Here is an 18,128-nt window from a genome sequence, read left to right as displayed (position 1 = left end):
TCGAGAGGCGACTCGCCGCAGCGCTAGGATAGCTGCCAGACAATTAGCTGATTAAGTCTGCTTCCCTTGGGAAACTTTAAGGAGTCTTGCATCTGGACACAGTTTAGGTTTCGTTTCTTGTTCCCCAGAGAAAGTGTTCCCTGGCGGGAAAACAAGATCCTATTTAGGTGTTTGACCACAAAGGATTCCTTGCGGAGTCAATTCGTCAGCTTCGGGAGTAGATTGTGTGTGGACTACGCTACTCCAGTTTCCAGGACCTTGTTCTCGTTCCAGCCCTGCCTTGTTCCCCGGACCTCGCCACAGATTTCGCCACGGACCCTGTTCTTGTTCCTCGCTTCTTGTTGCCTTGAATCAAGCCTTGTTTGCCAAGAATCTAATTTGCTCTCCAGCCTTGCATCAAGCTCCATGGACTAAAGGACCTTGTCATTTCCCCTCACTTTGCTTGGCAAAGTGTGTGTTTCGGTTATTGGATTACAACTTTGGACTTTAATATCTCATATTGGACATTGTTTTCTTGGACTATATTTGACCTTTCCTGAAAGGTCTACTTCTGAACTATATTCTACACTTATTTTTATTGACTTTATATATTCCCTTAATAAAGATATTAAATAGATTCTGGCTTCTGCGCATGGTTATTGGTGCTCTGCAGCCTGGGTCCTGACAACTATCACCTTTACAGGCTGCTAACATTTTGGGAAGATAGTGGATTAAATATAATGACTTCTAAAGAGTAGATGTTAAATTTGACAGTGTTAACAAAATCTTAATTGTAAAAAGAATTTGTCTTTCCAGAAGAATAAATTTGTTTGTCCAGTTATGACCTGAATGTTGAAAGTGTTTTAGCTCTCATGCGTAGAAAGTGTCCTAAATTTAACCCCGACCCTGATACCTTTGCAGTGGGTTAGGCAAGACTCCTGTCAGACAATCTGAGAAAGCAGTCCCAGTTAATCATAATAAATAATACTTTATTCTTATATCCCGCCCCATCTCCCCAAAGGGACTTGGGGCGGCTTACAACAGGGACGAGCCTGAAACGACATAGCAAAAACATTACATACACAAAATACAACAGCAAAATTAAAACATTTCAGCAGTAAACAAAATAACATAGTAACAATACTAAAAATCTGAGCAAATAAAATCAGAGTAAATAAAGGAGGAACGTAGGGACAGGTTCCATTTAAGTGCTGTATCATATGGTATAAGGAACGGAGATAAAGTGCCATACAATTTTGTAAACATAGAAAAATAATCTGATGACAAATCTGAAAGTCCTGTTCATTCAAACGTGCTCCAGAACAACCATGTTTTCAGTTCCCGGCAGAAGATGGGCAAGGAAGGAGCCAACCTGATCTCCCTGGGGAGAGAGTTCCAGAGCCAAGGGACAACTGCCAAGAAGGCCCTTTCTCTCGTCCCCACCAGCCGTGTTTGAGACAGGTGGAAGCGAGAGGAGCACCTCCCCTGATGATCTTAGGGTCCGCGTAGGTTCGTAGGGGAGGAGGCAATCACGGAGATAGGCAGGTCCTGAACCGTTTAAGGCTTTATAGGTGATGACCTGCATCTTGAATTGGGCCCGGAAACTTATTGGTAGCCAGTGGAGCTGTTTAAACAAGAGGGTTGACCGTTCTCTATAACTAGCTCCTGTTATTAATCTGGGCACTGATCTTTGTACCAACTGTAGTTTCCGAACCGTCTTCAAAGGCAGCCCCACGTAGAGTGCATTGCAGTAATCCAACCTGGAGGTAACTAAGGCATGGACCACCATGGCCAAGTCAGTTACTGTTTGTGTGACTGTCATTATCATCTCTGTCTTTCTGGAAAAATGAGTTAAAACACTTTCAACATTCAGGTCATAACTGGACAAACAAATCAATTCTTCTGGAAAGACAAATTCTTTTTATAATTAAGATCTTGTTAACACTGTTAAATTTAACATCTACTCTTTAGAAGTCATTGTATTCAATTCTACAGTTTATTATATGAGAAATTCTTCACACCAGATAGGCCCATTGAATGGTTCTGTGCCTCAGCTGCCTTCAGCCAGTTTATCTTTATGATTTTTACATACACTATCTGAGGTTATTATAGCCTGTTTTTATTCTGAACTCTTTGAACCATCATAAACATCTCAGAAATGGGCCTGCTGAAGGTGAGCAGAAATAAATTCAATATAGCCTTAATTCCTAGCTATAAGATCACACCCCAAACTAAGGTGGGTCACCCTAGTTTCTATGAGAACTCTCTCTCTCTTTTTGTTTTACTCTTTTGTTGTATGTTAATTTATCCTATGCATTTGGATTATAACCTAACCTTAAATGGGAATTAAAATTTTTCATTGTCTATATTACTGAAGAGTCTATGTATAGGAATGATCACAGCACATCATTGCTAACTATAGATATTGAGAAAAACCTATTGATTAAGCAAATAAAGCAATGCATTTTAACGTATTGCAACTCAGAATTAAAATTTGGATCCCTGGTCTGAAAAAATATTGAAATTAATCTCCTATGCTTTGATGAAAGATGTCTTGGGCTGCAAGGCTAGTTTTGCAACCTTAAACCTCCCTTTTTATCCCCCTCCCAGGAATTCACACACAACTTCAGTTACCAACATCATGTAATATATGGGCTTTTTAAAAAAGCCAGCAAACTATATCCTACTTCAAAACAAAATCTCCATAATTGTATCTTTTTAGCAAATATTTGTGGAGGTAGCTATTTTATCAATTCTCTCTTCTGTTACTAATATTAAGTAGGCAAATAATTTGATTAAGGAAAGGAGATTCTTTAACAGCCATTTCGCAGCAGTTAAAGTTTTATTCATTGGAAGTATTAGATGTGGACAGACTAAAAATAATTCAATCTGTTTAATTTGGCCTGGAGTGCAGGAAATCAACGGAGACTAGTACTCAAGAACTGTAATTGCAAAAAAAACCATCACATAATATTAATTCAGATACCATATCAAATCATGTCTTGTGTTAAACATTAAGTTAGAATCTGAATTATGATTTGAGCTTCTTGACAGACAGCAAAGAACAATGAAGATATGCAGCAACTTTTGTTCTGAGCTTAGTAAACACTTCACACACAACACATTTTGCAGTTTAATTCCTCATAACAGGACGGCTATTTTGTTCCAGTATATTAGGGCTACCAGATCACTACAAACATATCGGCATAACTGCTGAAGTATGAATTAAAGTGTTCTTACTGTCTATCCATGCATCAAAGCAATTACTGACCAAAGTAATGAGAAATTGTTGCAACAGTTTCACTTTGTTCCTTAACTGCTTTTCACATTGTATCCATCTTCATGTGATTGTAGTTATAAGTCTTTATGAACATTTCCTACAAGCTTATTTGCATTTATACTTACTGCTAAATCTTTCATTTAAAAAATATGACATGAAGAACATCTTTACCTGGTGAACAACTATACAATTTTCATGACTCTGTTTTTCATCCTCTCTTTACTATCTTCTTATGCCACTGCCTAGCCGGCATTTTCTCCACACAGCAATATGTACTAAATTGAAGTGTTTTTCTCCAAATCTCCTCTTGTTTATTGCAAGAAGTTATATGGGTTTTAAGAAAGGGAAAAACATTGTAGATATATCTTTTTAATAAATAGGCACTCTTATGTTGTTTCCCTTCAAAATCAAACTGTATGCCAGAACAAAATGATTTTTGAACTACAATTCTCAGTTAATCTCTTTGCTTCTTTCTTGTAGGCTCGTCATATTCTAGACATAACCCCAGTGAAAGAGCTTGTGAGCCTGAAGTGGAACACATATGGACGCCCTTATTTCTGTTTCCTGGCATTGTTCTATGTCCTCTACATGATTTGCTTCACCATGTGCTGTGTTTATAGACCTCTGAAGTACCGGCTGGAAAACCGAACAAATACGCGGGACACCAGGGTTTTGCTCCAGAAAACACTGCAGGTGCACTCACTGATAGATCTGCTTATATTGACTCAGACTTTTCTGGATCTATGCACAGGAACAGACTAATGGAATCTTAGATATGAGGGAGGACTGTGTGACAGCAGTCTGCAAGTAAAAGGAATGTCATTAAAAATAATTTCCATTTTCAGCATAAAATAGAGAGAATTTGGCTAAAACTTTTCTCCCTAGTGATCCAACCTTTTTGTTTGTACTTAGGTTTGTATTTTTTTACAAATGAAAATATTCAGAAATGGCATCACTCCCACCTGCAATCTGAAATTGAACTGTCCACACTCATTTGCTTCAAAGACCCATTGCTTCTTTCTTCTGTGTATGCAAATCAGCCCACATAATGTGATTGTGATATCAACATAATTTAGCTTTCTCCTCTGTCTCTAGCAATATGTTTTATCCACTCTGTGTTTTTAAACAGTTTATCAAGCTATTAATCCCTAAGGCAACATTCACGCCACCCTACTTCTGTATGAATGTACAGCAGTGCCACAGCAAGAAAAAGAAATGCTAAAATTATTACTTTAAAAGTCTGGATGGCAACCTTAATGTTGCATGAAGTAAAATGAAAGCCTTTCCTGAACTCATCAGTGAGTTCCCCAGCAAGACTCCCTGGAAACAGATTTCCAGAATTACAGTGCTCTTCATAAGACCTTGCTCCAAAGATTTTATATCCAATTCCTGAAAGGAAAGAACCTGATGCCCTAATGGCATCAAGGTCCAGGAAAATTTGGGCTTTGCTATATCAAGAATGTATCAGGAATCTATCCTGAACTTTTCGGTGACATGTTAATTTTCTGTGTGTAGGGTTTTGAGGTTTTAAGGATATTCATTCCATCTCACTAACTAAAGATCTGTCTCACTCTTTTAGGAATCCTATGTGACATATGAGGATCAGCTTAGACTTGTGGGGGAGCTGATCACAGTGATAGGAGCCTTGGCAATTTTGCTTCTAGAGGTAAGGAGAAATCTTACAGCCATACATGACTATTCTTCTTTCGCTTGTACCAATACCAGTCTAGAAGCCTCATCTTCTGTTTGAAGTGTTTCTTGAAATGGCATATCTAGACTACAGAATTATGAACTGGATAGAATCCCATTTGATTATTAATACTTCTTCCAGAAATAGCTAGAATAATTCTAGGTGGTTCTGTTTTCATATTCACCATGGGAATACCTAACCATCTAGTCCCAATGTTCCCAATGTTATTTGAGCAGAGAACGCTCCAAAGTCCTTCCAGCCTCACATCTAGTAATTTGTCCAAAACAGATAACTACCTCTGTGGGTTCATTTGTACATAGTAAGATTCACCCTCCCCATGTCATAAATTAAATTGTAATGTGTTCTAGAGGCTAAGGGCTTAACAAAGAAAAAGGGCCACTTGGAAAATTGATCTACATGCATTGCTCCCCACCCCTCGACAGACCCAAAATACTTCATTACCTCCCAGTTGTGATGAAAGAACTGGGGAAGCATAACAAGAGCCCAACATGGAAATTGAAGTTTTTGACGTTGCAAATTCATAATCTAAACTATGTTCTAACTGATAATCATCTTTTCAGATTCCAGATATTCTTAGAATTGGAGCTGCTAAATTCTTTGGCCAAACCATCCTGGGAGGACCTTTCCACATTATCATGTGAGGTTCTACATCTCCACTGTTCACAGATATACAATTTCATTTTAACTGATTCCTTGTCTCTTTTTTATTTTTTTCTTCATCTAATGACTGCTCTCTCTTTGTATTTATTTCACTGCAAATTCATTAGATTTAAAGCTGATTTCTATCTCAGAAGTTACATTTGTAATGCAGTGTTCATTCCTCAAAGTATTTCCAGAAGAGCTAGACAAATCAGTGAAAGGGTTAGAACATGTCCTGGATTTCCTGCAGCCCTAATGGGTTAATGTTCTTAGGCCAATAGAAAAATGAAGAAATCAGAGCAGAGAGGACTTAAAATAGATATTAGGAAGTGATGTGTTCGAAAGTAAAAGCTTTTGTGAGAAAAAAAGGATGAGTGGAATTCATTGTACTACCCATCCTTTTTGAGGTGCAATACTTCTTTCTCTAAGTCTTTCACAGACTAATACATTTCTTCTCACTTTGGAATCATAGAAAGATCTCTATGTTTTCACACATCCCTGTGATTTTTGATTTGGAATCTTACAAACAGATAAAAGATGCAAACACACACATGAGTGTATCTTTAATAGCTGCTAGCAAATTATTGTGTATGTAGAGGACAGTCAACTGTAATATCACCTATCTGATAATCCTTTTTGCTTTGCAGCATTACATATTCATGTATGATTCTGGTGACCATGGTAATGCGTCTCACAAGCACCGATGGAGAGGTGGCACCAATGTCCTGCGCCCTGGTACTAGGATGGTGTAATGTTATGTATTTTGCACGAGGATTTCAGATGCTTGGACCATTCACCATCATGATACAGAAAGTAAGGAGTACTATGTGACCTATACATGTATATGCCTTCTAGTCACCTTTCAACTTGTTGCAAACTCCATGCATTACATAAGGCCTTCTTAGGCAGTGAAAAGTTACAGGTACACAATAGAAAAATACAAACTAAGAGTATATCTTTCCTTCCAAACAGTGTGTGCAGTGTCTCTTTTTCTGGTAAAAAAAAAAAAAAGAGTTAAACACTGAATCATGGAAGTGCCGTCTGAGAAAAGGTTCATTTATAGTAAATGTCTTAAATACCAGCCGTTGTATAAGTCTTAACAGAACTTCCTTGCTAAAGCACTGCAATATTCATGTGGTCAAGCAATCTGGAACTGACAATGTTAGGATTGTCTTTACCTAAATTAAATGTCCAGAGAATGTGGGATGTTTGACTAAACCAGCAGTAAAAAAGCTAATGTCATGACATCACTTTTTGTATCTTTTCGACAGATGATATTTGGAGATCTTATGCGATTCTGTGGATTAATGGCAGTTGTGATACTTGGCTTTGCATCAGGTGAGATAGGAACTTAACAAATCTATTTTAGGGCTATTTAGTTTTTCCACCTTTCTTTGAACTTTGGAACTTCAGAGGGAATATCTGTTTGTGCCAGTTGCTCTAGGACAGAGATTAAGAACATGCTGTCTGGTGCTGATGGGAGTTGAAATCTACCAACATCTGGAGGGTCAATCCTTGACCTAGGGCAGATTTTTTTCCCCACTCAAAAATCATCTCAGTGTCTTTATAGTAATTTCTTTCAAATAATGGTTCTTTGGAACCCTGGGGTTTTTTCGAAATGATCACATTTCCAAACTTGGAAAATCAATATTAATTGTCAATGTTAGCAGAAAAATTGGTTATTTGATCATTTGACTTCCCAGCAATGCACAGCCGCATGTTGAAACTGGACTTATTTTTGGGTCACATAGGATAGTAACTAGCTCAGGCATGAGCAAATGTTTTTGCCTTGTAGCCGCATTATGAGCCTGGCCAGGAGAGAGGGTGGGCATGCACTGGGCAGGGCAGGTCCATGAGGGAATGGGGTGGAGGCAGTCATCCTCAGGCCATCCTCCCTTATGCCAGTTGGGTGAGACATGCAGTGACTACCCCAATCCTCCTCCACCTCCTTCCCCTATTTCCTCCTCCCCATCCTCAGGCTGTCCTCCTGGCATAAGGATGGAGCTGCTCGCCTCATCCTTGTGCCAGGAGAAGGGTGAGACAGGTGGAAGCAGAGAGCCCTCCAAAGGGCTCTCCACCTAGAGCCATACTCACAGCAGCCCACCCCATTCTTGTGCTGGGAGGAGGACCTGAGGAAGGCACACGGCAGCTGGGAGCCCTCCAGAGTGCTCTCAGCTACCACGTGCCTTCTTCCCCTTCCTTTTCAGCATGACATGGTGGACTACTGTGTACTTATGCCAAGAAGACAGAAAAAATGAGGAGGGCTGGAGATAAGCTCCTAGAGGGTGGGAGGACATCTGGCCTGTGGGCCTTAGTTTGCCCATGCCTGAACTAACTGAACAGATCTGGCTGGTGCCATAGAAGGGGTTCCTGGGCTCCCTAAACCAAAGCACATTTAGCTCTCACTCTCTCTAGGTTTCAGTTTCTCCTCCCTTTTCACTCTGCACTTCAGCTTTTTTATGGTCCTCCCTGCTCACTTTCTATAATGCTCGCAGCTGTTTCTCAGTGTTTGGCCTCCTACCACTTGCTCTTGTCTTTCTATACTCTTCCCACTTTTTAGTAAGTTTCTTCTTTATTTTTCCTCTCCCCACTTCCTTAGCACTCTTCTCCCTCTTTTTTCTCCTGCATGTCCCCTCATATCATTCCAGTCACTTCTTTGAATAGCCTGACTGGTGTTTCCTAGCAGGTCTAGGGCAGTGTTTCACTAGGATCTCAGGAAGAATACTAGGAGCCATCTCCAATCTGTGGGCATTCTTTTTGACCCTAGAGGTATAACACAGTTGTCAAAAGCAACAAACGTCATTCACCTTATGGTCTTTCAGCACCCATATCCTAAACAGTCTTCTTTGTTTCACCACCAGCATTTTACATCATTTTCCAGACAGAAGACTCTAGCAAACTGGGACAGTTCTATGACTACCCCATGTCTCTTTTCACCACCTTTGAGCTGTTTCTTACCATTATTGATGGACCTGCCAACTATGATGTGGACCTGCCATTCATGTACAGTGTGGTGTACTTCGCATTTGCCATCATTGCAGCTTTGCTCATGCTCAACCTGCTTATTGCCATGATGGGTGACACTCACTGGCGTGTGGCCAACGAACGGGATGATCTTTGGAGAGCTCAGGTGAGAATATAGCAGTGCAATGCAGACATTCCTGTGGTTCCTTTATGCTGTCTGACCCATCATCATCATCATCATCATCAGTAGTAGTAGTATCCCAGTTTTTCTCTAAAAAGAGACTCAAAGTGGTTCACAATAAAACCTATACAATACAATTAAAACCTAAAAATATACAGACATTGAAATGGAATTGAACATGAACAGTATTAAAAATAAACAGTCAAAGTCCTTAAACCCCATTAAAAACTTATCCATAGCTAAAACACACCCCATGAATTGATCTTTAAAACTTCCTTCTTTAAAAGCCTGCCTGGATAAAAAGCTTTTAGCCTGCTATTAGCACTTCCTAATCACCACAATTATTTATTTATCCATGGTCATTGAACTGTCTTCAAATAACTTTGTAATATCAGTATTATATCACTGTAAATATTATGTATGCCAAAACTATACTAACTAGCTTTCTGAGATCTCGCCCAATAGTTTTCGTTTACCAGTAATGGTCTGCATACTAGCTACAGACTATCCTACATTACCATTCTTAAGTGGAGCAAAAACAGACAGACTTTCGTTCTGATTCATTCCATTCAATAAAGACATACCTTTGAACACACAGCCTTGAAAAACAAGAGTTTTACTGGCCTGTAAAACACTTGAGTTGCATTTCCATTTTGTTTATATGGTAAGATATAATTTTAATAGTCAAAAAGGCCTTCAAAGGTGACTAGAGCAATACAAAGGATCACTGATACAATCCATTAAAACAAGGAGAGAAGGAATGGAAACATTCTAGAGTTTTTCTTCTTTTAAACTTTCTTTCATTTATCTTCCAAATTTGGAGTTTTAAAAGAGTACGATGTTTATTCAGTGCACTGAACAATCAGAAAATTCTGAGGATGTGGATGGAATATAGGCCTAACTGTCTCATTGAATCCAGTGACCTGGAGAAATGCATAACTTTGGTTAGATCATGTCCAGTGGTTTTCTGAACACGCATAAAAACATTTTTCCTCCAAGGATCTATGTAGTATCTGTAGCCTCTGTAGTTCTGATAAGGCAGGCGAAGCAATAAGGTGGTAACACATACACTGGTGGACAAGAAAGCGTCAACATGACTGATCTGAGAACTAAACCCAGAGCTTTCTGGTACATTTCCAACACAATGGAAAAGCTTTCCACTTCTGTTTTCTGTTTCTCCAGATAGCATTTGTGAATTCAAGCTAAGACAGGCTCGTTGTGACAAAGGCCCCTTCTACACCACCCTATATCCCAGGATCTGATCCCAGATTATCTGTTTATCCCAGATTATATGGCAGTGGAGATTTATATAATCCAGTTCAAACTGATAATCTGAGATCAGATCCTGGGATATAGGGCAGTTTAGATCCAACCTAAATGTCAGCAAATTCAATCTAATTCAGCTTAAAAAATACATCAATTCACCTGTCAAACAGCATTGATGAGCTCCCTCTGTCAGCTCCAGCTCCCCATTCGTGGACATAAAAGAAGCCTCCCACAAGGATGGTAAAACATCAAACATCCAGGCATCCCCTGGGCAGCGTCCGTGCAGATGGCCAATTCTCTCACACCAGAAGCAACTTGCAGTTTCTCAAGTCACTCCTGACACAAACAGTTGCAAAAATCAGATACATCATTATAATATATATAAGTTTCATGTAGTTGCTATCTTGTAGTAGTTAGAATGTCGAACATTACTTTCATGTTCAGCAGCTGTTAAGGTACTTTCACAATGATACATCCTTTTCTCCTTCTTCTTCTTCTTCTTCTTCTTCTTCTTATTCTTATTATTATTCTTATTATTATTATTATTATATCCCGCTATATATCTCTCGAAGGAGACTTTAAGCAGCTTAACATAAAAGCATTGGTACACAATTTTAAATATACAAATATACAAACATTAAAAGAGAATTAAATATAAACAGTATTAAAAATTCACAGTTAAAAACCATTCCACACATTGCTGTGAAGGGAAACAGGGATACCTTTTATTAGATACATTGAAATTCTTAAAGAAAGGTTCCCTTCCTAAACTTAATGTGTAGCAAACACAAACCCTGTTCTGACTACTGCTCTTTGGATAGTTAGAAGGGCACCATCTAATACAAGAATCTGCTATCAGTGGGACTGGAGAAATTCTAAGGTTTGCAGTAGTACCTTCTCCCCCCAACATAGGAAAAAAAAACCTACGCAATTATGGGAGTGAGGGTCCTGAACATAGTGCAATTAGGAATTATACTTAGTGGCAACAGAATACTTCTGTGCTGATTGACCTGGGGAGCAGGGATAAATGTCAAGAAATGACATAGCTTGGAAAATAATATAACCCTAAACACAATTATTTAATTTTAATTCACAGATTATTAAAACTAGTAAATTCAGATCTATCAATGACAACAATGAATAAAAAAGAGAAAGATTGTTCAGCATAGTTTATGAATCTAAATCTGTGTCAGTGCAGCTTTTTGTAAAGATTGATCTGACCGTCTTTGTTTTCATGTAGGTTGTTGCCACTACGATCATGCTTGAGCGAAAGCTCCCACGGTGCCTTTGGCCTCGCTCCGGCATCTGTGGACAAGAATATGGCCTGGGGGATAAGTGGTTTCTCAGGTGAGTTCCATTACATATATATTTGCATGTTCTGTCAATTATGGCTGTTTCAGACATTTCCAGTCCATATGGGTTCTGGGAAATTGGGAAATTCACATTGTTTAGTTAATCTAGTCTTGCATAGTTTCAGAAAAGGATTTTCTCCATCCCAGCCTGAAAAATTGTACTCTTGACACTGAGTAGCAGCCCTTCTCAGCCCTTCTTTTGTTGAAGCCATGCATAGCTATAGACAGCTGTAGGCCTAGAAGATGTTTTCTCCAACTATGGTCAGAAGCTGAGGTTGGAACAAGAGGATGAAATACAGAAATTACAGTTCTGTTGATCAGCAAGAGCAGAAGGTTAGGTTTTTATTTAGGCTGTCCAATCCTGAAGCTTCAAACTGCTTGTCAATCACAAAGACCAAGTGTGCACATCTCATTTCCATGAGGTTGAAGCACGCCAAATCCTGAGTAGCTCAAATCACAAAGTTCCTGGTTCAGAGCCACTGAGAGTCCCAGCATTAACCCTCCTCCTTTTAATCCACACAGGGTTGAAGAACGCCTTGATTCCAGCAAGCACAAGGTGCTTCGCTATGCAGATATATTTAGAAACCAAGACAAGGAAGACCTTGATAGGTTTTCTGGGAAACTACGTCTGAGTGATCATTCCCAGTTCAAGAAAGAAACATCTCCATCTGTCTCGCGAAGCACTTCCCAGAGCAGTTCCCATCGGGGCTGGCAAATCCTGCGGGACAACACCTTCAACCGCTTCTGTGGAGAAGTGAATCATGCCTTAGAAGAAGAGGTCTACCATGTCTGAGGTTTCTCTTGACTGACTTTACTGCATACCCAGTTGGTGCCTTGTGGTGCACCGCTGATTCCTCCAGGAGTTAATGGGATTTCTTGACAGAATTACCCAGTTACAGGATAGGTGCTTTAATCTGCTCCATGTCTGGAAGCTCCTCTCGGATACAATGCCCTTGCACTTCCGGACAATAGTGATGAAATGTGCATCTTTCTGGAGGAATTATTTTAAGGAGAGCACTGGCATTTAACAACATTAGTTTGTTTGTTTGTTTGTTTGTTTGTTTTTTTGGGGGGAGGTTAAGTTGCAACTTGTCCACCAATAATTTTCTTATCTCTCAACATGTTCTCAGGCAGCATTCCACTAAATCTCTGAAGAGCCAACTATGGAAAATTTAGTTCTAATACAAAGAATGAATGTTTTTTTAAAAAAAAAATTTAAAAAAACCCTCAGGGAATTCACCTCAACTAAGCAGCCTATAAACAGACAGCTAGCATTCTAAGAAGCTGTTTGGGTCTACAGATTTGAATCCTGTCTGCCCATGCTGTGGTCCAGAGATGGTCAGAATGGATTGTGCCTTTTGGCTATGATATGCTAATGCACTTTAAGACAAATATATAACTGGGTGTTTGTTCCAAGACATTTTTGATTGTATCATAGGAATTCTGATTTGAAAAAGAAGGATTAACATTGTTTTTGCTTGACTCAACTAACTTGTGCTAATGTTTTCTGAGAAGACATTTGTGAACTCATTTTTGGTGAGATACCACTCACCCTGTTTTTCCTTTGTAGATTAGACTGAAGCATATTCTATTCATCTCATCAGCAGTTGCTAGTTCCTATGCACACTGCTTGTGAGGAGCCACCTTCAATTGTTCTGTTCTTATCCACATTTTTAAATGTCTTTTTTGAGACAAAAGAAAATATGGAATGCAATGCGAACATTTAGATTAGCCAAGCCTGGGTATTCCTATTGCCTGGGTGCTGCTTCTTGGTGTCTTCTAAATATTATTGTCACAGCATTATGCTTAGAGTAAGTTTGAAGTTCCTTTTAAAAGTATTTTGGGAGAAAGTTTCAAAAGTTCAATTAACAGTAGCCAAATTCTCCCAAAACGTTTATGTAGAAAGGTACATAAAAGCAGCTTTATACTTTACTCTGCCATTGGTTCATCTGATTGGCAGCAGAGGACCTTTTCCATCCACATCTAGCAATGCCAAGTACTGAGTCTGCTACTGAGCTACAGACACTGCCAAGCACATCATATGTCCCTACAAGACCACTAAGTTTTGCAGAAGCAAAATCCAAAATGGTCAAACCTAGTGAAATACTTCAGGTGCCTGTCACACCTGCAGTCCTCTTAGAATGGTATTTCCTGCAGGCCCATTCTTGTAAGGATGACTTGTTTTTTGACAATAAGAAGCAGAATGAAGCTTATGCTTCATCTACAGTCTTCCTTTGACTTTATTATTAGTTTTCATTTCATAAAAAAACAATAACAATAGATAATTTCTTAAAGAAAAGCCATTGACTACCTTCACAAGAACTCAATGGAAAGTTACTCCCATACATCACTGTAGCGAGAGCAGTCAGAGTTCTCGGATAGCCAGATGAAAATATGCTTGTATTTACATTGCCAAAATACCTTTTACCATTATGTAATGGTAAATGAGAATGTTGAAGGTTAACAAAAGTACTCTGTTTGGAAAAATCCCTGTCTTACAGTGAGGTTGGGCAGAAACTGCAAAGGAGGTCTTTGAAGGTTTCTTTGTTTCATGCTCATTCCCTGGTACAAATGCGATTTTCTACACACATTTTCCTTCTAGCTTTCAGGCAGCATCCCAGAGTACCTTGGAGTTCTTTGGAATTTTATTGAGGGTTCTTCAGTGGGACGATCAATAATGCTGGACAAGATTTCTTGAAAGATACCTTCCCTAGCACTGACCTTTCCTTGTAGGGACTATTAAATGTCTCCTATAGCATACCCTCCATCCAAAAGGCAACAAGAAGACCCTGGAGTTTGACCAGTGCCTTGTTTCAATTGTGCACAGATCCTGAAGTTGCACTGCAATCCTTGTCAAAGTGTTGTGGATAACATGAGCCATGATATGTTTCTTGGCAGAAATACAGCATGGAAGGACTTTTCCACTTGAAAGTTAAAAAGTATAGAAACCACCTTTTCAGGTTTCAATGAAAAACTTTTCATTAATTCACTTTGATGAACTGAGTTAAACCTGGCTAGTCTTTGTTACATTTCAGTTTCCAGGTGTTCTGTCATACTCTTGGGAAATTTGCACTATTGGATTTTGGAGATGGAAACTATGATTTGCATATATATAAAATTGTGATCTGTGGTGATATGGTTTGTGACTAGTTCACAGTTTCATTTTATGACTTGATATTTTGTGAGAAGGAGACTATGTTAATCTAATGTTTATATTACGTCCAAATGAATCTTTTCATTTTACTAGGAGTACTAAAATGTCATCAGGGCTTAATGAATATGTGATTTCTTCAGTGGATAAGGCCCCTTCCACACAGCTAAATAAAATCCCACATTTTCTGGATGAAATATCTGAACTGGAATATATGGCAGTGTGGACTCAGACAACCCAGTTCAAAGCAGATATTGTGGGATTCTCTGCCTTGATATTCTGGGTTATATAGTGTGTGGAAGGACCCTACGTTTTTGCATGGGCTTTATGGTCCATTCTGCCAGTGATGTAATTAGCAACCAAATCCAAGGCCTGCTTCATATTTAGCTCCATAGCCTACAAAACCACCTTTTGGTACCCACATGTCCAAGAAAATTCATCCACACTACTAGAATGGTAGGTCTTCTCATTCTTCATTAGTGACTTTCATAAAAGGTGCAGCTTTAGAGAAGGACTGACATAATACAACAGGGTTTTCACCACTTATGTAGTTTTTCATATTTTAACTTTATGATGGAGCAATCAGGCAAACATTTGCAAAAAGCATCTACATTATCAGAGTAATGAAGGAACCAGGCCCGAGGAGAATTTCCCTGATAATAGAAAAGCACTACAACCTGATAGTAGAAAAGCACTGCAAGGACATTGTTCTTCAGCATATCCACTAAACCACCAGTCATTTATATTGAAAAAACACTTCTTTTTAATGGATTCCAAAACAATTCATATAAAATTATAGTAACAAAGACTGAGATCTTTAGGGAAGAAACTTAAGTGGGGTTTGTTTTGTTTGTTTATACTGCTTCCACAGAAGCCCATGAGTCCTATATTACTATTAATATGACGTAGTATATCAGGCCCCAGTATATATCATCTACATTGCCATATAATAATTCTTCTGAATCCAGATTATCTGCTTTGAACTGGATTATATGACATATAATTAAATTCAAACATAATCTGGATTCAGAAACTGGATTGTATGGCAGTTTTAGATAGGAAAGTAACATATTGGAAGAAGGAAAAGGTTCAGCCCCATTTCTAGAATGTATCCATTCTGTGTGCAAAAGGCTTGGCTTGGAGAGATGATTCTAGGTAAGGGCTTGGATATACGATCCTCTGGTTGCAGCTGAAAATGGCACCATCCAGGAAAAGCCCGGTGTGATAGGGATTTGCTGGTTGTGTGAAGCAGGCCTTGGAGCCCTGAAGCAATGCAGAATTCTACTCGTGAATCTCAAATGTTTTGGGCGTTTTGATAAAATATCTCTGCTGCAGATAACTTCAATGGGGAAAGAATGATGGCCTATTATTGAAGAGTGCAGAATTATAAGGATCAATGCAATGCATTGCTATTTATCATGATTTTTCATTTTAGGAATGTAGTTTGATGAGATTCTGGACATTCTTTTAGCCATTCCCTACTCTCCCTAGGGAATATTTAACTTTTATCATCTGCAATGCAGATCACTTTACTTGAACTACTTTGCTTCACATTTCTCAACCATACAACTAAAGCTAAAATGATTCCAGATTCCACATTTTAATTTTCAGGTTTGTTTTGTAATTTGTGTAACCTATATCGAATGTAAATCGTATTTTATTTTGTTACCACATGCAAAAACAAAGAATTTGTAATGTTTTCTGTGTGCTTAGGGTTAAAATCATGGGGCTTTTAAAATGATTTTCATATTTATATACCTAAGATTATAATTTGTGGAAGAAATGTATAAATTCCCTTTTTTTCACCCATAGTCCCAAAATGCAAAAAAGAAATGCTGGAGGGTTGGCCATTTCTTAAAAAGGAAGTCTCATGCTGAGATACACAATACTTGGTGAAGACAAGAAAATATTTGTCTACTCTTTACATCCCTTATAATACAGCACTTTCCAGTTATTTTGTATGATATTAGTGTGTTTTATTGTATTGTATACCTTATTGGTGTGAGATAAAGAACAGACATTACTTTTTGGTATTGGTAAAATAGCATTAAAGATCAAATGAAAACCAATTCTAGTTCCTACTCATATTAACTTTCTGAACTTAGGAGTTCAAACAACCTTGTTGAGAAAGCTAAGAAATTTTCAGATTCCAATCACAGATATATTTAGAATATGACTCAGAATGTATTTGTAGTTTTTGAAAACCTTTGTTCTGTTGCCAGAAATGCTGAACAATTTCATAACTTTCAGTTAATTGTTCCCTGCAACTAACTCAGGGCATGCTCTGAATGCTGCTAATAAATAATCTCCAGTGGCTTTTTTTGGCTTTCAAAATCCATTCTGTAGTTATTTATCTATTTAAATTTTGTATCATAGTTTAAAAACTATGGATAAATCAGCATCAGTTTTGAATTAATTTAACAAACACCATTGCTCTTCATAGATTGCTTTGTTTATGGTTCAATCATTTTTATGGGGACTGTACAACCTTGTAGAGCAGGTTTGCTCACACCTTATGTCAGATCTGAAAGGCCAATTTTGTTCCATTCTAAAATGATAATTGAACCAACAGAATTGTCATGTCTTTTTAAAAAAAGATTGGTGAAACAGTCAGTCGCTTATACAGAACAGCTGCGAGATCTTGACTGCTTTATCTTACACCAAATAGATGGAACATGTTTTAAGAACCTCATAGCTTTGTTATGACAACTTGCAAGGGCAATCTATAGTGAGCGAAAAGGTATCTTTGTACTGATCCAACCCTTCTTGGATCATATGTGTTGTTCACTTCTCCTTAATGTTGTGAAATGATTCTGATAATATTATTTCATATGTACCAATGTCTGGTGACTGCTAGCAAAGACTGGATCAATAGGCAATAGTCTTTTGCACTCTTTTAAAAATGTTATATCGATAATTGTTTTCACATCAACTTGTGACCTCAAAACTACTTTGGAAGAAAATGTCATTTGTTCAGTTTTCAAAAGGATGTAGATATATAGTTTATTCTTGTACAAAGTGAAAGCACAACTATTTTATTTAAAATAAATCCTTCCTTCTGCACATTATCAGAGTCTGTACGTTATTGTTGCAGAGGTGGTTATCGTTATTATTGCTATGTACTGTGCCTTAAACAGTAACACAGGAGCCATGGTGGCACAAGGATTAAACCCTTTTGCTGGCTGAACTGTTAACCTGAAGGTTGGCAGTTTGTGTCCATCAGATAGGGTGAGCTCCCATCTGTCAGCTCCAGCTTCCTATGTGGGGACATGAGAGAAGCCTCCCACAGGATGGTAAAATATCCAGTGTATCCCCTGGGCAACGTCCCTGCAGACAGCCAATTCTTTCACACCAGAAGTGACTTGCAGTTTCTCAAGTCGCTTCTGACACGATAAAAAAAAATAGCAACATGACAGATGAGCGGGGCTGTAGCTCAGATAAGAAACATAAACAAACAAAGAACCTTTTTTTTTACAATTGGCATGTTTCTGTCCTTAACAATTGAGAAGTGAAGAAATAATTTTTCAACTAGTTGAGCCACCAATTTAAACAAATTCGGTCCTGTGTGTATTTCACTGGGGGCTCTGCACCATGCTCTTCACTTA

General features: G+C 38.4%; 1 protein-coding gene across 1 annotated transcript in view; it reads left to right on the top strand.

Moving 5' to 3' along the window:
- Positions 1–17,585, top strand: part of LOC100566826 (transient receptor potential cation channel subfamily V member 6) — a 43,719-nt gene extending 26,134 nt beyond the window's left edge. The window contains exons 8-15 of the mRNA XM_003226556.4: positions 3,740–3,952; positions 4,839–4,925; positions 5,531–5,607; positions 6,257–6,422; positions 6,881–6,947; positions 8,471–8,739; positions 11,261–11,367; positions 11,895–17,585. Of these exons, the coding sequence (XP_003226604.2) occupies positions 3,740–3,952; positions 4,839–4,925; positions 5,531–5,607; positions 6,257–6,422; positions 6,881–6,947; positions 8,471–8,739; positions 11,261–11,367; positions 11,895–12,165 (1,257 nt within the window). The 3' untranslated portion in view covers positions 12,166–17,585. The remainder of the gene's footprint in view (positions 1–3,739; positions 3,953–4,838; positions 4,926–5,530; positions 5,608–6,256; positions 6,423–6,880; positions 6,948–8,470; positions 8,740–11,260; positions 11,368–11,894) is intronic.
- Positions 17,586–18,128: the final 543 nt, after the last annotated feature.

Source organism: Anolis carolinensis, chromosome 2 (genome assembly GCF_035594765.1).
Source record: "Anolis carolinensis isolate JA03-04 chromosome 2, rAnoCar3.1.pri, whole genome shotgun sequence".
Classification (NCBI taxonomy): Eukaryota; Metazoa; Chordata; class Lepidosauria; order Squamata; family Dactyloidae; genus Anolis; species Anolis carolinensis.
Note: the sequence above shows the minus strand (reverse complement) of the source record. Positions and strands in the feature narration are given on the sequence as shown.